This window comes from Anolis carolinensis, unplaced genomic scaffold (assembly GCF_035594765.1).
Source record: "Anolis carolinensis isolate JA03-04 unplaced genomic scaffold, rAnoCar3.1.pri scaffold_11, whole genome shotgun sequence".
Taxonomy (NCBI): Eukaryota; Metazoa; Chordata; class Lepidosauria; order Squamata; family Dactyloidae; genus Anolis; species Anolis carolinensis.
Window position 1 is genome coordinate 18,514,395 of NW_026943822.1, and position 18,416 is coordinate 18,532,810.

At 37.3% G+C, this 18,416-nt stretch overlaps 1 protein-coding gene across 7 annotated transcripts in view; it reads left to right on the top strand.

Moving 5' to 3' along the window:
• Positions 1–18,416, top strand: part of ap3b2 (adaptor related protein complex 3 subunit beta 2) — a 45,157-nt gene that overhangs the window by 21,499 nt on the left and 5,242 nt on the right. For 2 of the 7 annotated variants that reach the window (XM_062963475.1, XM_062963472.1), the window contains exons 17-27: positions 58–176; positions 425–481; positions 2,769–2,880; positions 3,323–3,509; positions 5,673–5,844; positions 7,103–7,178; positions 8,912–9,018; positions 10,932–11,163; positions 11,411–11,495; positions 13,275–13,372; positions 13,820–13,843. In XM_062963475.1, coding sequence (XP_062819545.1) covers positions 58–176; positions 425–481; positions 2,769–2,880; positions 3,323–3,509; positions 5,673–5,844; positions 7,103–7,178; positions 8,912–9,018; positions 10,932–11,163; positions 11,411–11,495; positions 13,275–13,372; positions 13,820–13,843 — 1,269 coding nt within the window. The remainder of the gene's footprint in view (positions 1–57; positions 177–424; positions 482–2,768; positions 2,881–3,322; positions 3,510–5,672; positions 5,845–7,102; positions 7,179–8,911; positions 9,019–10,931; positions 11,164–11,410; positions 11,496–13,274; positions 13,373–13,819; positions 13,844–18,416) is intronic. The other 5 variants (XM_062963478.1, XM_062963473.1, XM_062963476.1 and 2 more) reach the window with 3 other exon arrangements.

Here is an 18,416-nt window from a genome sequence, read left to right on the forward strand (position 1 = left end):
AGAAGCTGAGGCCGGTTTTGTATCATATCCTTACTTATCATGGATTGTTCCTTTCAGAACGTGAACATTTCCAACTGGGCTCCCTGTCGCACCTCCTCAACGCCAAGGCTGTTGGCTACCAGGAGCTCCCCGACTGGCCCAGCGAAGCCCCAGACCCATCTGTGCGAAATGTGGAGGTATTGGTTCATCCTCCGTCAACAGCGGGTGGTAAATGGGTGCCCCCCCCCCTAAAAAAAAGACAAATTTTGCTTTTAGGCATCGTCAAGATACAACATTTTGTTTCCTGGGTGGAGCGTGGGGAATTAACATTTTAAAATCCCTTTAAGAGGACTGATTCAGCAGTTGTCTATATTAAGATACAAGCATTGGGCTGCTTTTTTAGTTCAATGAGAATCCCACACACTTACCTTTGTTTCCTTCCTAGGAAGAGTCCATTCTCCCTGTGGAAAGCCATATTGGGCTGCTAGGCGAACCAATAGAGGTTACGTTTGTGGGTGCAGTGGCTCTTTCCCTCTGCTGTCCTCATTGCACTTCATGTTCAACTCTGTTTCTTTCCTGTACTCTGATTCTTCAGTTTGGTTTTGGCCTGTGTGCTGGTTCAAGCTACAACTTTTCTGTAATTGATTGGTTAGGCATGTTGGTTTAAAAAAAAATCAAATGCTGGCCTGATTTATTCAGGCTAAAGGCGTTTATTTTATACATACACATAATTCATACACAAGTGCTGTTATAGAGTGACCGTTTCCGTTCTCACTTACTCCGATATCTAGGAATATGTCTTCTAAGGCCTCTTCCACACTGCCATATAAAGTCCAGATTATCTGCTTTGAACTGGATTATATGGCAGTGTAGACTCATATAATCCAATGTGGATTATCTACTTGATAATTTGGATTATATGGCAGTGTAGAAGGCAGTGTTTGCTACCACACATGTTTGTTGTCTAAAAACAATGTTGTGAGTTTGCTGTGGAATTTGTTTTTATGCATTTGCAAATCTAATTGGCTGTCTTGAGTATGATTCCCTAATACTTACCCGCTGATATTCTTGCCATAGCTACTGGCTAGGGCTCCTTCTGTACTGACATATAAAATGCAAATTATCTGCTTTGAACTGGATTATATGGCAGTGTAGACTCATATAATACTGATGCTCTGGGCCAGAGCGAAGAGGGGGAGCCAGGAAGACAGTTCCGCCTTGTTTCCTGTGCCATCATGTGGGGCCCCTCCTCCCAATAACATGCTATGCTAATAATATATTATATATATATATTGCATATAATATACAATAATATATAATAACAATGTGATATATTTTATATACATATAATATTGATAACAATATTGTATTACAATATAATACAAATAATACAATATAATATTAAATACATATTATATTATATATAATATTACTAATAATAATACAGTATAATGGTTTAGTACAATATAGTAATATATAATGCTAATGTAGTGCTATGCTAATAATATAAAATATTGTATGTACATATAATTTGTAAGCTGCTCTGAGTCCCCTTCGGGGTGAGAAGGGCACGATATAAATGTAGTAATAATAAATAAATATAATTCAATTCAAATCAGATACAGTAGAGTCTCGCTTATCCAACCTTCGCTTATCCAACGTTCTGTATTATTCAACACAGTTTGCCTTTTAGTAGTCAACTAGCTGTGCCCGGCCATGCATTGCTGTGGCGAAGTATGGTGGTATGGGAAATAGAGTATTGAGGAATTGGTGGTAGTTAAGGTAAAGGTTTTCCCCTGACATTAAGTCCAACTGTGCCTGTCCCCTGGGCTGAGTAGGTTGCTAGGAGACCAAGTGGGCGGAACTTAGCCTTGTAACTGGCAGCAATTGGATAAAACCTATTATTCCTGTCCCTGTAATTAGGACTTTATTTTTCTTTTCTTTTTGTTGTATCAACCTAGAGCCGTGGATGATGGGTTGTGTTGTCAAATTTCGAGGTTGGGGGGCCTGTAGTTTTGTTGTTTTGTCCGCTGCCCTGATGGCATCCCTCTTTTATATATAGAGATAATGCTGTAAGCTTAGCTTTTGGAGCAGCAGTCAACAAGCTTTCTCCATCTTCAATGTGACATCCTTTCAGATATTTAAACACAACTACAGTAGAGTCTCACTTATCCAACACTCGCTTATCCAACGTTCTGGATTATCCAACGTATTTTTGTAGTCAATGCTTTCAATATATCGTGATATTTTGGTGCTAAATTCATAAATACAGTAATTACTACATAGCATTACTGTGTATTGAACTACTTTTTCTGCAAATTTGTTGTCTAACATGATGTTTTGGTGCTTAATTTGTAAAATCATAACCTAATTTGATGTTTAATGGGCTTTTCCTTAATCCCTCCTTATTATCCAACATATTCGCTTATCCAACATTCTGCCGGCCCGTTTATGTTGGATAAGTGAGACTCTACTGTATTATGTCCACTCTTAACCTTCTCTTCTCCAAGCTAAACATATCCAGCTCGCAAAATACATGCCCATTGGTTCTCCTACCTCCTATGTGCACATGATTTAAACCTGCCACAAATTGCTATATGTCATTCCAGTAGCTGTTTTTCTTCTATACAGAAGGGATCGCCATGTCAGAAATCTCTCTAAGTGTAAAGCTGATCTCAGATTTCTTTACCTGTGCTGTTCTCTCTCTGTTGCCCTCTGCTTTGTATCTTGAATCTTCATATCTTCGTATCTTGCAATTGAATATGTGACTCCTGCTTTTCTCCGGCCAGGTCCCAGAATGGACCAAGTGCACCAGTCGCGAGAAGAGGAAGGAGAAAGTGGAGAAGCCGTTCTATTCTGATTCGGAAGGGGAGTCCGGGGCGACGGAATCCGCGGATAGTGGTGAGAGACGGTGGCGGGGATGTAACCTGTTCACCTGGGTTCAGAAAGCATGGACAACCTTTGTCCCGCCCTCCAGGTGTTTTGGACTTCAACTCCTACCATTCCTAACAGCCTCAGGCCCCTTCCTTTTGCCCCTCAGCCGCTCCACCGAGGTCTGATTCAAACTGCTAATAAAATGGAGTCTTGTGTCTGAACATGCTCAGTACAATGACATGACTCCAACTCCTCCCACACTAAAGAGGTACAGGCCCTCCAGGTGTTTTGGACGCCAACTCCCACCATTCCTAACAGCCTCAGGCCCCTTCCTTTTGCCCCTCAGCCGCTTAAGCGGCTGAGGGGCAAAAGGAAAGGGCCTGAGGCTGTTAGGAATGGTGGGAGTTGGAGTCCAAAAGACCTGAAGGGAGGGACAAAGTTTGCCCATATCTTCTCTTTTTTTCCCCAGAGCCTGAAACAATGAGTGGGTCGGAAAGTGAGAGCGGCAGTGAGAGCGGCTCAGGATCCGGCAGTGAAGACGAGGACGAGGAAGATGAGGACGAGGAAGAGAGCGAAGACCAGTCGGAGGAGAAGGAAGAGAAGAAAAGGAAGAGAAAGGAGGCTCCAAGGAAAGGATCTCTGGAGAGTGCTGGGAGGTAGAGTTGGCACAACTAGGGTTGAAGTGAGAGGGGGGAAAAACCCACCTTTCTTGTTAGTTCCATCCCATGTGCAAAGAATTGCAAGTAGGGTTGTGTAGGTAACATAAGGCTTGCTAAGGAGTCTTGTAGCATCCCAACTATTCTAGCACTTTATATCCACACGCATTGCTGTGGCGAACTATGGTGGTATGGGAAATAAAGTATTGAGGAATTGGTAAAGGGTAAAGGTAAGGGTAAAGGTTTTCTCCTGACATTAAGTCCATTATAAATGGGTTATATAGCTGTGTGGAAGGGCCTTGAGTCTACACTGCCATATAATCCAGTGCAAATCTGATAATCTGTATTTTATAGGCAGTGTGGAAGAGGCCTAAGTGAGGCTAACTCTGCCTGTCCCCTGGGCTGAGTGGGTTGCTAGGAGACCAAGTGGGCGGAGCTTAGCCTTCTAACTGGCAGCAATTGGATAAAAACAATTATTCCTCTCCCTCTAATTAGGACTTTATTTTTCTTTTCTTTTTGTTGTACGAACCTAGAGGCAGGGATGAGGGGTTGTGCTGCCAAGTTTAGAGATTCTGGGATGTGTAGTTTTGTTGTTTTGTCCTAGACCGAAATTTCATTACCCTTTTATATATATAGATTTGATTGGTTTACAGCTGGGATTTAAACTGTTTGCATGGACTTTTTAATCAATTACTACTATTGATTTCATTTGTTTGTCTTAATTTTATATGTGTGGTTTTATGTAAATGTTTTATTAAATTTAATGTTGATATATTGCATTTTATGGTTTTTTATGACATCAGTATGTGCTATTTTTAAGCCACCCCAAGTCCCTATGGGAGATAGTGGTGGGGGCACAAAAATATCAATAATAACAATAATAATATTGCTCCCTCCCCATGGGAGATAGTGGCAAGGGTATAAAATAATAATACTGTATATACTCGAGTAGAAGCCTAGTTTTTCAGCCCTTTTTTAGGATTGAAAAAAATCCTCCTCGGTTTATACTCAGGTGAGGGTCCTGGTGGGCTTATATTCAGGTCGGCTTATACTCAAGTATATGTGGTATATTTATTATTTTTCTCTATTATTATTGGTATTGTTACATTTATTATTTTACCCTATTAATTATTATTATTACATTTATTATTTTACTCTATTAATGTTGCTACTTTTACATTTATTTTACTCTATTATTATTAATACATTTATTATTTTACTCTATTATTACATTTCTTATTTTACTGCATTTATTATTATTATTACATTTATTATTATTAATTATTTATTTATTTCCATCATTTCTATGCCGCCCTTCTCACCCAAAGGGACTCAGGGTGGCTCACAATCTGGCAAATTCAATGCCGGTATACAGTACAAAAATAAAACATAGCAATTAAAACAATCAATTTAAAACAATCCAATAAATACATTTAAAACAGTATAATAAAATACTTATTATTATTTCACTCTATTATTATTAAAAGGATACATAAGCAAATTTACACTGAAGAAGATGAAAATAATGATTTAATCAGAGTTGAATAGTCATATCTTAAATTACAGTTTGATGTAAAGATTCAAAAACATTTAAACTACTGATGCCTCAATTAATGTAATTTTATTGGTATCTCGGCTTATACTGGAGTCAATGTTTTCCCAGTTTTTTTGTGGTAAAATTAGGTGCCTCGGCTTATATTCGGGTCGGCTTATACTCCAGTATATACAATGATAATAATAATAATAATAATAATAATAATAATAATAATAATAATAATAATAATATTGCTCCCTCCCTTGCATCATCATTATCATCATCATCTTTGAGACTGAAGTTGGGAGCATAAGTTTTCCTAGACCTAAGTTTGCTTTGTTATCAACTTCATTTTTTTCAGTAAGCCTCAAAGGTGCCACCAGATCCTTTTCAATACGCACAGATTCAAACTAAGAGATCATAAGGCCTGAAAAGAAGTGTTGTCACGAGGAATGTTTTTGCACACTAGATTTTCCCAGTCTTGCAGACTCTTCTTACCTGTAGTACCTCAAATGAATTGCTAAAGTTTTGGGCAGTAATGTTATTGCAAATTGCCAAAATATATTCCCACCCGAGACACCAAAGAGAAATGTCTTAAGTCCGGATCTCTTTCTTTCTGATCATACCAGTGAGGGGGAGCAAGAAAAAACCAAGAAAAAGCAGCCACTGCAGGAAGGGAAAGGCGGTTCAGAATCCTCATCCGAAGAGGGAAGCCTCACGGAGAGCAGCTCCTCGGAGTCTGAGTCGGGGTCCGAAGCAGAAGAATCTCCCCCAGAGAAGGAAGCCAAGAAGAAGAAAGCAGTGAGTGGGCTGATGCCATGTCAAGCCAACAATGATATAGTGGGCTGCTGCAGGATATCCTGTAACAACAATATTTTTACAGTTTAATAAAAAAAATTCCATGTTTTTTGTGGTAGACCCAATTAAGAAATTACACTTATAACACACGAACAATGTTCCATAGTATTATTGTGAGCCCTAGCTTCTGCCAACCTAGCAGTTCAAAAACATACCAATGTGAGTAGATCAATAGGTACCGCTCCAGCAGGAAGGTAATGGCGCTCCATGTAGTCATGCCTATGGCCAGATGACTGTGGGGGTGTCTACGGACAGCGCCGGTTCTTCGGTTTAGAGCACCAACCACCAGAGTCAGACACAACTAGACTTAACATCAGGGGGAAACCTTTACCTTTACTTTACTAGTACAGTAGAGTCTCACTTATCCAACAGTCGCTTATCCAACATTCTGGATTATCCAACGCATTTTTGTAGTCAATGTTTTCAATACATCGTGATATTTTGGTGCTAAATTCGTAAATACAGTAATTACTACATAGCATTACTGCGTATTCAGCTACTTTTTCTGTCAAATTTGTTGTATGACATGATGTTTTGGTGCTTAATTTGTAAAATCATAACCTAATTGATGTTTAATAGGCTTTTCCTTAATGCCTCCTTATTATGCAATATATTCGCTTATCCAACGTTCTGCCAGCCCGTTTATGTTGGATAAGTGAGACTCTACTGTATTATTGTTACTATGGACAATTGTTTGATTGGTTTTGATAAACCAAGCGTGAAAACATGTAACATTTAACTCTTATTTTTAACCAGAGGATGTGGGAAAAATCCCTGTTTGAGTGCTTGGAGAGGAAATAATCATACTGGACTGGATGAACAAATACTAAGGGTCCTTCCAGACAGGCCCTATATCCCAGGTTTTCTGTTTATCTCAGATTATCTGACAGTGTGGACTCATATAATCCAGTTTAAAGCAAAAAACCTGGGATCTAGGGCCTATCTGGGAGGGCCCTGGGTTGGTATTGGCTGCTTCCTATATTCCTATGATAGCATTACATGCAGGGACCCTTGAAACTAAGAGAATCCCTATGTAAAAGCATGCTGAGCAGACCCTGTCTTGTAGTGAAAGATGGAAGGGACGAAGAAGGCTCTGGAAAAAATAAAGGGAATATAAAGTCCGTTACTGAAATAAAGGTTGTATCAGTGCAGTAGATGCTTGTTTTCCCCCATAATATTTTTATCTTGTGTTGTTTTCCAGCATCCCAGCAGCAAGCCAGCTACAAAAGCACCCAAGAAAGGGTCGAAGGAGATCTCCCTGCTGGATCTGGATGACTGTAAGTGTCCAGACACTGATTCTTCTTCTGAACTTTTTTTAATTTTTCCAAACTCCTCCAGACTGGAAAATTGAGTATTTGATAGGTCCTGCTGTACATTTTTATTAATGTATCTTAAAACCACTGTTCAACTGTTTTAACATTATAATGTGTTTAATTGTACTGTCACCGTTTATCTGGCTTTCTTTATACTTAAGTTTAAGTATAAAGAAACTTATATAAAGTATAAAGTTTATCTGGCTTTCTTTATACTTAAGTATAAGTATAAAGAAACGTAAGTATAAACTTATACTTAAGTTTATACTTATGTTTAAGCTTACTAGGGGAGTGACTGGCTGTCTAGACTAAGGATGCATCCACACTGTAGAATTAACGCACTTTGAGAGAATTTTAAATGTCATGGTTCCATGCCGTGAAATCCAGGAATGTGTCATTTAGAGAGGCAGCATCACTCTTTGGCAGAGAAAACTAAAAGCTTTTAACTTAGAATATATTTTATTGGATTTTAACTGTGAATTTTCAATATGGTTTATATTTAATTCTGTTTTAATGTTTGCATATTTCTGTATTTTAAATTGTATGCTAATGCTTTTATGTTAAGCTTCTTTGAGTCTCCTTCGGGAGAAATAAAGCAGGGTATAATAATAATAATAATAATAATAATAATAATAATAATAATAACAATAACAACAACAACAACAAAAACAACAACTTTGTAAAATTGCAACTCCCATTATTCCTTAGCATTGAGCCATGGTAGTTAAAGTGGGGTCAAATGACAATAATTCTATAGTGCAGATGCACCCCGATTAATGAATTACTGTATATACTCGAGTATAAGCCTAGTTTTTCAGCCCTTTTTTAGGACTGAATAAAAACCTCAGTGGCTTATACTCAGGTGAGGGTCCTGGTGGGTTTATATTTGAGTCGGCTTATACTCAAGTATATATGGTATATTTATTATTTTTCTCTATTATTATTGGTATTGTTACATTTATTATTTTACTCTATTTTTATTATTAATACATTTATTATTTTACTCTTATTTATTATTATTGCTATTACATTTATTATTTCACTCTATTATTAAAAGGATACATAAGCACATTTACATTGAAGAAGACAAAAATAATGATTTAATCAGAGTTAAACAGTCATATCTTAAATTACAGAAGAAGAACATTTTATTGATTAGCCCTTAGGCCATATCAAAGTACCTGAAATTACATTACTTACAATTTGATGTAAAGATTCAAAAACATTTAAACTACTGATGCCTCAGTTAATGTAATTTTATTGGTATCTTAGCTTATACTGTAGTCAATGTTTTCCCAGGTTTTTTTGTGGTAAAATTAGGTGCCTTGGCTCATATTCGGGTCGGCATATACTCGAGTATATACAAGTAATTGGTAGTTAATAGGTAGATTATTCAAACTATTGAACCATGATTTACAGGGTCTGGTAATTTATTTTTCCTCAGCGGCAGCCGTTTTCTATTTCTATGTCTTGCCTTACCGTTTGGGGATTCTCATAGATCATATGCACAGAGCATAGGCGCTGTCCATGGTCCTGGAAGACTATTTTATTACATGGCTATTTCTCTCCAGCCTGGTTTGTCTGCTTCTCTACTTTACAAGTTATGATATTCTCACTGTTTACTTGTTGCTCCCCACATGGTACGAAGTCAAGAGTGCAATCTTTTTAACCCTTTCTTCCCTGCTTCTCTACACCAGTTTCACCTCCTCCCTCTCAGCCGGTCACCACCAGCCCCATAGTTTCTACCAGCCTTGTGACTGACCTTGAGGGCCTCACATTGACTGATACCACGTTGGCTGCTGCTGTAAGTGACCTTCAGTTATTTGAATTGTTAGTCTGACATGTTAAGCTTTCCTGTGTAGCAGTTATTGCCCATCGTTTATCCTTACAGTGATCCTCTGAGATTGATCAGTTAAAGAGAAGAATAAGACATATCTGGTGTACCCTTGGCAGAGGAAAGCTCTTATCTTGGAGAAAAGCGTCTTTCCTTCTTAGGAAAGCTAAACTTTCTTAATTCTAAGGCTCCTTGCAGAGTTGTGTTCTTTTCCCTTCTGAGAAGACATTTTAGTCATAGTTGTATTGAGGAATGCCATTCAGATATAGTGCTGAATGATTGCATCCCGGTTACAAATAGGAAGGTATGTAGGGACTTGCTTCTAATTGTATTTAATACTAGTTATGTGGCGTGATGGGTTAAGCTCTTGTGCTGCTGAACTGCTGACCTGAAGGTTGGCAGTGCGAATCTGCAGGATGGGGTGAGCTCCTGCTGTTAGCCCTAGCTCCTGCCAACCTATTTATTTACTTATTTCCAATATTTCTATCCCACCCTTCTCACCTGAAGGGACTCAGGGCGGCGTACAATTGGCAACAATTCAATGCCGACACATCATTATAACAAACAGCATATAAAATCTATCACAAATAGTTAAATACAGTGTAAAATATAAAACATATGGTTAAAATCCGTTCATCCAATATCCTCGTGCTTTATCCATACATCAGTCTGGGTCGTCTTTGTCTTTTATTTGTTAAAAGCCTGAGCACATAGCCATGTTTTTAAGGCTTTTCTAAAACTCAAAAGGGTTGGGGCTTGCGGTAACCTAGCAGCTTGAAAACATGCAAATGTGAGTAGATAAATAGATACTGCTTTGGTGGGAAAGGCAAAAAAATGCTCCAAGCAGTCATAGCAGCCACACGAGTAGCGGGTGACAACACAGGCTCCTTGGTTTGGAAATAGAGAAGAGTACTTCTCCCAGAACCAGAGATGAGCATTATCTCCAGAACCAGGAATGAAAGGAGAAGCCTTTGCCTTTATCTGTGTATGTGTGTCATTGTATTGTAACAAGGCATTGAATGTTTGGCTGTATCTGTTTATATACTATAATCCACTCTGAGTCCCCTTGGGGAGAAGGGCGGAATGTAAATAAAGTGTTGTTATTATTATTCTTATTATTACTATTACTATTATATGCAGTACGAAATGGACCCCAACAAGGAGTGTCTATAACATGTCAGAAGACACACCAGATTCACACTCAAGCAGGCTCACCAAAACAGCGGGTCCTGTCTCTGGTCACACTCGCAGCTCCAACTTTCTCTCCACTCCAAACTCCAGTCTAGTCTGGAATCAGGGCCAGTCTAGGATACTGGGATCTGGGCCCATAACCAAATGTCAGAGTATTTTGCAGTGCAGCAGTAGTTGGATGGAGTCAGTGGAATGCAGAACGAAGAGACATCAGAGACGCTGGTAAAACTATATACAAGTTTTACTGAAAGCAGTAATAATCAAGACAGACTTGCAGACAAACACAGGACTTGACTCTCACTCTAAGCAGACAGCACTTAACTCAGAACTGAACTGAACAGATCTGATGCAATCAGCAATGCACACACACTTGTGTCTGGACACTCCCTGATTCCAGCCACACATCAAGGACATCACAGCTTCTTAGTAATTAACTCTTTCCAGACTATGTTACACACTGGATGATGCAATCAGTATGCAATACAGGCAAGACACAAATTTCATTTAAACAATACCAATACACAAATCCCACATTAACATAACAGGCATGGTCAAACTTGGGCCCTCCAGGTGTTTTGGACTCCAACTCCCACCATTCCTAACAGCCTCGGGCCCCTTCCTTTCCCCCTCAGCCGCTACTGTAGCTTCTTTGGTGTTTGGTTATTCTTATGCATCCTCTTCTTGCTTCTTAGATTATCAGCCCTGTGTTTGGGGCAGTGAAGACATACGAGCTTCTGCACCGCATGACCGGGGAAGGACTCTCGGTGGAGTATTACTTTAGCCGGCAACCGTTTCCTCCCGACTCCCGGATGGTGGCCGTCCAAATCCAGATCTCCAACAACACGGCAGCCGAGGTGAAGAACATCCGTGTCAGCGAGCCCAAGCTGCTCTCAGGCATGCGGGTTCAGGAGTTCCAGGAAATTGGTAAGGTTTATGTGTCTCTTTTGGTGTCTTGGGGGTTCAGGAGGAAGATGTCTTTTATTCTATCTATATATCTATCTATCTCAGACATGAGCAAACTTCAGCCCTCTAGGTGTTTTGGAATTCAACTCAGTTTGGGATAGTATTCATGCAATGTCAAGAGTAAAATTACCTCCAAAACTAGACATATATGGTATCAAGACATGTACTTTGACATCAAACTGGATGCTTTTTCTCTTGGGCTTTGCAGAGACTTTACCACCCGGTGAAACGGTCAATGTGGTTATGGGTATAGACTTTTGCGACTCCACCCAAGCCGCCAGCTTCCAGTTGTGGTATGTTCCTAACTTGCACAGATACACATTTATTTATTTATTCATTCATTCATTCATTCATTTATATTCTGCCCTTCTCACCCTGAAAGGGATGAGATTACAATGAGTGAGTATAAGCCTATTTTTTCAGCCCTTTTTTTAAGACTGAAAAAGCCCCCCTTGGCTTATACTCGGGTGAGGGTCCTGGTTGGCTTATATTTGGGTCAGCTTATACTCGAGAATATATGGTACATTTATTATTTTTCTCTATTACTATTGGTATTATTACATTTATTATTTTTCTCTGTTATTGTTGCTACTATTACATTTATTTTACTCTATTTTTATTATTATTATTAATAATACATTTATTATTTCACTCTGATATTATTATTGCATTTATTATTTTACTCTATTTATTATTACTCGTATTATTTTCCTGTATTTATTATTATTACTACATGTATTATTTTACTCTATTGTTATTAAAAGGATACATAAGCACATTTACATTGAAGAAGATGAGAATAATGATTTAATCAGAGTTAGACAGTCTTATCTTAAATTAGAGCTTGATGTAAATACTCAAAAACATTAACCTACGGATGTCTCAATTAATGTAATTTTTGGTATCTATTTTTATTTCTGAAATTTCCCACCCTTGGCTTATACTTGAGTCAATGATTTCCCAGTTTTTTTGTGGTAAAATTAGATGCCTCGGCTTATATTTGTGTCAGCTTATACTCAAGTATATACGGTACATGACAACCAACCAATGCCATTAGACATACGACATATAGACAGAGACAGAGACAATTTATTTATTTATTATTTATTTACAGTATTTATATTCCGCCCTTCTCACCCCGAAGGGGACTCAGGGCGGATTACAATTAACAAATATATGGCAAACATTCAATGCCAACAGACAAACAACATACAGTATAGACAGACACAGAGGAATTTAACATTTTTCCAGCTTCACGATTCCAGCCACAGGGGGAGCTGTTGCTTCACTGTCCACTAGTGGCTGTGCTTCCTCATTCCTTTCCTCTGTTTTGCTGGCAGTTTTATGGTGTTGTAAATTAGTTAAATTAGCCTCCCGCATAAAGCCGTTCCTGGGGGTATGCTCGATTCCTGACACGGGGAGCTGCCGCTTCATTGTCCACTGTGACACTGAGTTTTTGATGGTAGTACTTCCTCATTCCTTTCCACACGCTGCTGGCATTTTTATGGTGTTGTAAATTACTTAACGGCGCTCCATGCAGTCATGACCTTGGAGGTGTCTACGGACAACGCCGGCTCTTCGGCTTAGAAATGGAGATGAGCAGCAACGCCCAGAGTCAGTCACAACTGGACTTAACGTCAGGGGAAAACGTTTAACTTTACCTACTGATAGAAATACATGTCCATGTGTGTATCTGTGGACATGACTGGACTTAACGTCAGGGGAAACCTTTACCTTTTAAATTACTTAAATTAGCCTCCCCGCATAAAGCGGTACCTAAATTTTCTACTTGACAGATGCAACTGTCTTTTGGGCTGCATAGGTCAGCAGTGAGCTAGACTATTAATGGTCAGGAGCTCAATCTGACCCAGGCTTTGATCTCATGACCTCTTGGTCAGTAGTGATTTATTGCAGCTGGCTACTAACCAGCTGCTCCACAGCCCGGCCCGTTGTATTGTATTATATTTTTATTGTGTCAAAAGGCATTGAATGCTTGCCTTATATGTATATTGTAATCTGCTTTGAGTCCTTATGTGAGCAGCTCATTTTAGATGGTCTGTTTCTCCCTTCAGCACGCATACCCGCCAGTTCTACGTCTCCATCCAGCCTCCCGTGGGGGAACTTATGGCTCCTGTCTTCATGAGCGAGAACGAATTCAAGAGAGAGCAAGGTCAGTGCTTTTTTGGGGGGGCAGAAGGAAATGCGTTTATGTCCTTTTCTCCTCCTGAAGGGAGGGCAGAGTTCAACATGTTTGCTAAAATTTTTGCAAACAAAACAAAAAAATTGTAGACCAGGTATGGGCAAATTTGGGCTGTCCGGGTGTTTTGGACTTCAACTCCCAGAATTCCTAACAGCCTCAGGCCCCTTCCTTTTCCCCCTCCGCCGCTTAAGCGGCGGAGGGGGAAAAGGAAGGGGCCTGAGGCTGTTAGGAATTCTGGGAGTTGAAGTCCAAAACACCAAGACGGCCCAAATTTGCCCATTGAGGACCCACTTTCTACCTGGCTATGGTTGTTGGGAGAGCACCCGGGGAGGCCGTGCCAGCCGCTGATGCTAACCGTGTGTTTTGTTCTCCTCTGCTGCCTTGTTGCATTCTTGCTTCTTTGTTTTTTCCCTTTAGAGCAACTGTTAAAGATGGGTGTGGGTAAGTGCCGGCCAGCACAGGTAGCCGTTTTCCTGCGGATGCTGCCGCTCTCTTGCTCCTTCTAGCCGTAGCTAGCGCTGCTTCCACTGGGTGGTCTCTATCTCTCTCCTTTCCTAGCCGTAGTAGAAACAGCACCGCTTCCACACCCCCCGGGGGAGCCTTCTCTTTTCTCACAAGCACTGCTTCGAACTGCAGGCACACAATCCCTTCTCCTTGCTCCTTCTCCGCTCCCTTTCCTCTCTTCCTAGTGATCAATTAGTGCTGCTTGCATTGTAAACAAACCTATTGTATATACTCGAGTATAAGCCTAGTTTTTCAGCCCTGTTTTAGGACTGAAAAAGCCCCCCCTCGGCATATACTCGGGTGAGGGTCCTGGTTAGCTTATATTCACGTTGGCTTATACTCGAGTATTATTATTACTGGTATTATTACATTTATTATTTTACTCTATTTTTATTACTATTGATACATTTATTATTTCATTCTGATATTATTATTGTTATTACATTTATTATTTTACTCTATTTATTATTGCATTTATTATTTGACTATTTGTTAGTCTTACTAAATTTATTTTATTCTATTTTTATTACTATTGATACATTTATTATTTCACTCTGATATTATTCTTGTTATGACATTTATTATTTTACTCTATTATTACATTTATTATTTGACTGTATTTGTTAGTCTTATTACATTTATTATTTTACTCTATTTTTATAACTATTCATACATTTATTATTTCACTCTGATATTATTACATTTATTATTTTACTCTATTTATTATTGCATTTATTATTTGACTGTATTTGTTAGTCTTATTACATTTATTATTTTACTCTATTTTTATTACCATTAATACATTTATTATTTCACTCTGATATTATTATCTTTATTACATTTATTATTTTACTCTATTTATTATTGCATTTATTATTTGACTGTATTTGTTAGTCTTATTACATTTATTATTTTACTCTATTTTTATTACTATTGATACATTTATTATTTCACTCTGATATTATTGTTATTACATTTATTATTTTATTCCAATTCTTATTGCATGTATTATTTGACTGTATTTGTTAGTCTTATTACATTTATTATTTTACTCTATTTTTATTACTATTGATACATTTATTATTTCACTCTGATATTATTATTGTTATTACATTTATTATTTTACTCTGTTTATTATTGCATTTATTATTTGACTGTATTTGTTAGTCTTACAACATTTATTATTTTACTCTATTATTATTAAAAGGATACATAAGCACATTTACATTGAAGAAGATGAAAATGATGATTTAATCAGAGTTGGACAGTCTTATCTTAAATTACAGTTTTATGTAAATATTCAAAAACATTTCACCTTCCGATGCCTCAATTAGTGTAATTTTATTGGTATCTATTTTTATTTCTGGAATTTACCACCCTTGGCTTATACTGGAGTTAATGTTTTCCCAGTTTTTCATGTTAAAATTAGGTGCCTTGGCTTATATTCGGGCCGGCTTATACTCGAGTATATATGGTATTTTCTCCTGTAGTTCTTTTGATTCTTATCTCTTCGACAACCCCCCTCTGTCTTGTTTAAAGAACCACAAAAATGTAATAAATAGGCCAAGAAGGCATACAGTATGCTCCTCTGTGATTCACTTCTAGTAATTTTCTAGGTTCACATGTGTCAAACTCAAAATTAATGTGCCAAATCCGGCCCACCGTGTCATTTGATATGGCCTTGTAGTTACTGGATTACAACTCCTGTATTAGACATCATGATTAGATGTAACATGCTATGCTAATAATGTAATATTATATATATATATATATATATATATATATATATATATATATATATATATATATATCAATGAAATTAATAATTAATATATTGTATATACATATAATATTGATAATACTATAATACAATATACAGTAATACTAAAAAGAGTCAGACATGACTGGACGTAACGTCAGGGGAAACCTACCTTATAATACTACTAATACAATATACAGTAGAGTCTCACTTATCCAAGACTCGCTTATCCAAGGTTCTGGATTATCTAAGGCATTTTTCTAGTCAAAGTTTTCAATATATCATGATATTTTGGGGCTAAATTCGTAAGTACAGTAATTTCAAAATAACATTACTGCATGTTGAACTACTTTTTCTGTCAAATTTGTTGTATAACATGATGTTTTGGTGCTTAATTTGTAAAATCATAACCTAATTTGATGTTTAATAGGCTTTTCCTTAATCCCTCCTTATTATCCTAGATATTTACTTATCCAAGGTTCTGCCGGCCCGTTTAGATTGGATAAGTGAGAGACTACTGTATATGTATATATAATATTGTATATAATAATATAATGATATTAATAATATTAATAATAATAATAATAATAATTATTATTATTATTATTATTGTATGCCGCCTCCATCTCCCCAGCTGGGGAGTCAGGGCGGCTCACATGGGGAACAAGCCCAATATAATCACATAAAATTATAAAATAACAATTTAGACATCAGACAACACAATTTAAAAACAATTTAAACAAGTCATAGTTAAAATCGACATAGTTAAAATGTTAAACAATCATCCAGGCATTAAAGGTCCAGTATAGGATAACATCTGGGCGATAATCAAAACTGATTTAGGGAGTGTCTATTACAAATAGGACATACATCAAATAGATACAACAGGTAGGGAAGATAAATCTGAACAGGAATCAAACTAAAAAGTAAACAGGGCAAGTTTCAGTGTAGATATATGGACCAGGTTATAACGGACTTGTCTACTCAAAAGCAATAAAAATAATAATTAATATATTGTATATACATATAATATTGATAATATTATAATATAATACAATATACAGTAATACTAATAATACAATATAATGTTAATTACAGATTATATATTACATGAAATATTACTAATAATATTACAGTATAGTAGTATAGTACAATATAGTAATATATAATGCTAATGTTGTGCTATGCTAATAATACAATACATTGTATGTACATATTATTTGTAAGCCACTGAGCCCCCTTTGGGGTGAGAAGGATGGGATATAAATGTAGTAAATAAACAAATAAAGAAACAGAGTGTTGCTGTGAGTTTTCCGGGCTGTATAGCCATATCCCAGAAGCATTCTCTCCTGGCGTTTTGTCCACATCTATGGCAGGTATCCTCAGAGGTGTGAGGTCTGTTGGAAACTAGGCTAGTAGGGTTTATATATCTTATACTCGGGTCGGCTTATACTTGAATATATACGGTAGTTTATGATTTTGCAATGGGTTGCATTCGGAGGGGTCCTGAGCCACATGCTGCCCGTGGGCCACAGGTTGGATAGATCTGATTTAAATTCAGTTTTCTACTACAGTATTTGTTAATACTGTTAATATTTGTTAATACATTTGAGCATGAGTAGCAGCAAAAATGAGATATGAATATATGACCTACTGACAGACCCCACCTGGACATGAAAACGCCTTAAATGTATATTTAAATGTATAATTATGTATATTTTTAATGTATACTCTTAATTTTATTGTAATTTTTAATCTTGATGGATTTTTAAATCTGATGTTAACTTTTTTTGATGTGTATGTTTATATTGTAAGCCGCCCTGAGTCCCCCGATGGGTGAGAAGGGCGGGGTAGAAGTGATGTAATTAATTAATTAATTAATTAATTTCTAATTTCCTCGGCAAGTCCAGGAATTTATCCTCCTCAGATGTGGGGGTCGTACTGTATTGTAGAGAAAGGGACTTTGCAGAAGAACCTGGCATTTAGAATTGTTTTAACCCTGTCTTGCATCAGGAAGTGGGTACCAAATGTAATAATAATAATAATAATAATAATAATAATAATAATAATAATAATAATAATTTATTTCTTTGACCAGTCATATGACCATTTCAAAGTGCAACATAAATAAAAACAAGGCAAAAAGGATGGGAGGACAGGCAGCTGACCATCTGTTTGCCGACAAAATCTTATTTTCCTGATTCTTCTTTCAGGAAATGTGCTCTTTTCTTGATAGCTTTCAGGATAAAAAGGCTTACTCTAATTATGGTGGATCTTTCTTGTCCTTGCAAGAGGAATGTCAGAAGATCATTTCTGTTGGGGGACCTAAAATTAGATAGTAATGGATGTAAATAACTGTGTCGAAGTTCGGCATATGCTGGGCAGTCAATCAAAAAATGTTCGATATCTTCCACTATTTGATCTCCCAAGACACAAAATCTCTCATTTCTTGGGATGTTACAGTAGCGACCAGTTTGCATCATAATACCGAGTTGTTCAAATCTGGCCCTGGTATATATTCTTCTTAAGGGTAACGGAACTGGAATAGTCAAATAGTGTTCTAAATGAGTCTTCATTTTGTGGGAGGCTAAAAACTTTGTGGCAGAAGACCTACCTATACTTGCTAGGTCCAATTGAGCATAGATATCATGAGTGCGTTGCATAAGCGGGTACCAAATGTAATTGCAAGGATGGGAAAGGGTTCGTTGAATTCCCAGAAGAGCCAGACATTGTATGTTGACGTTGTTAACA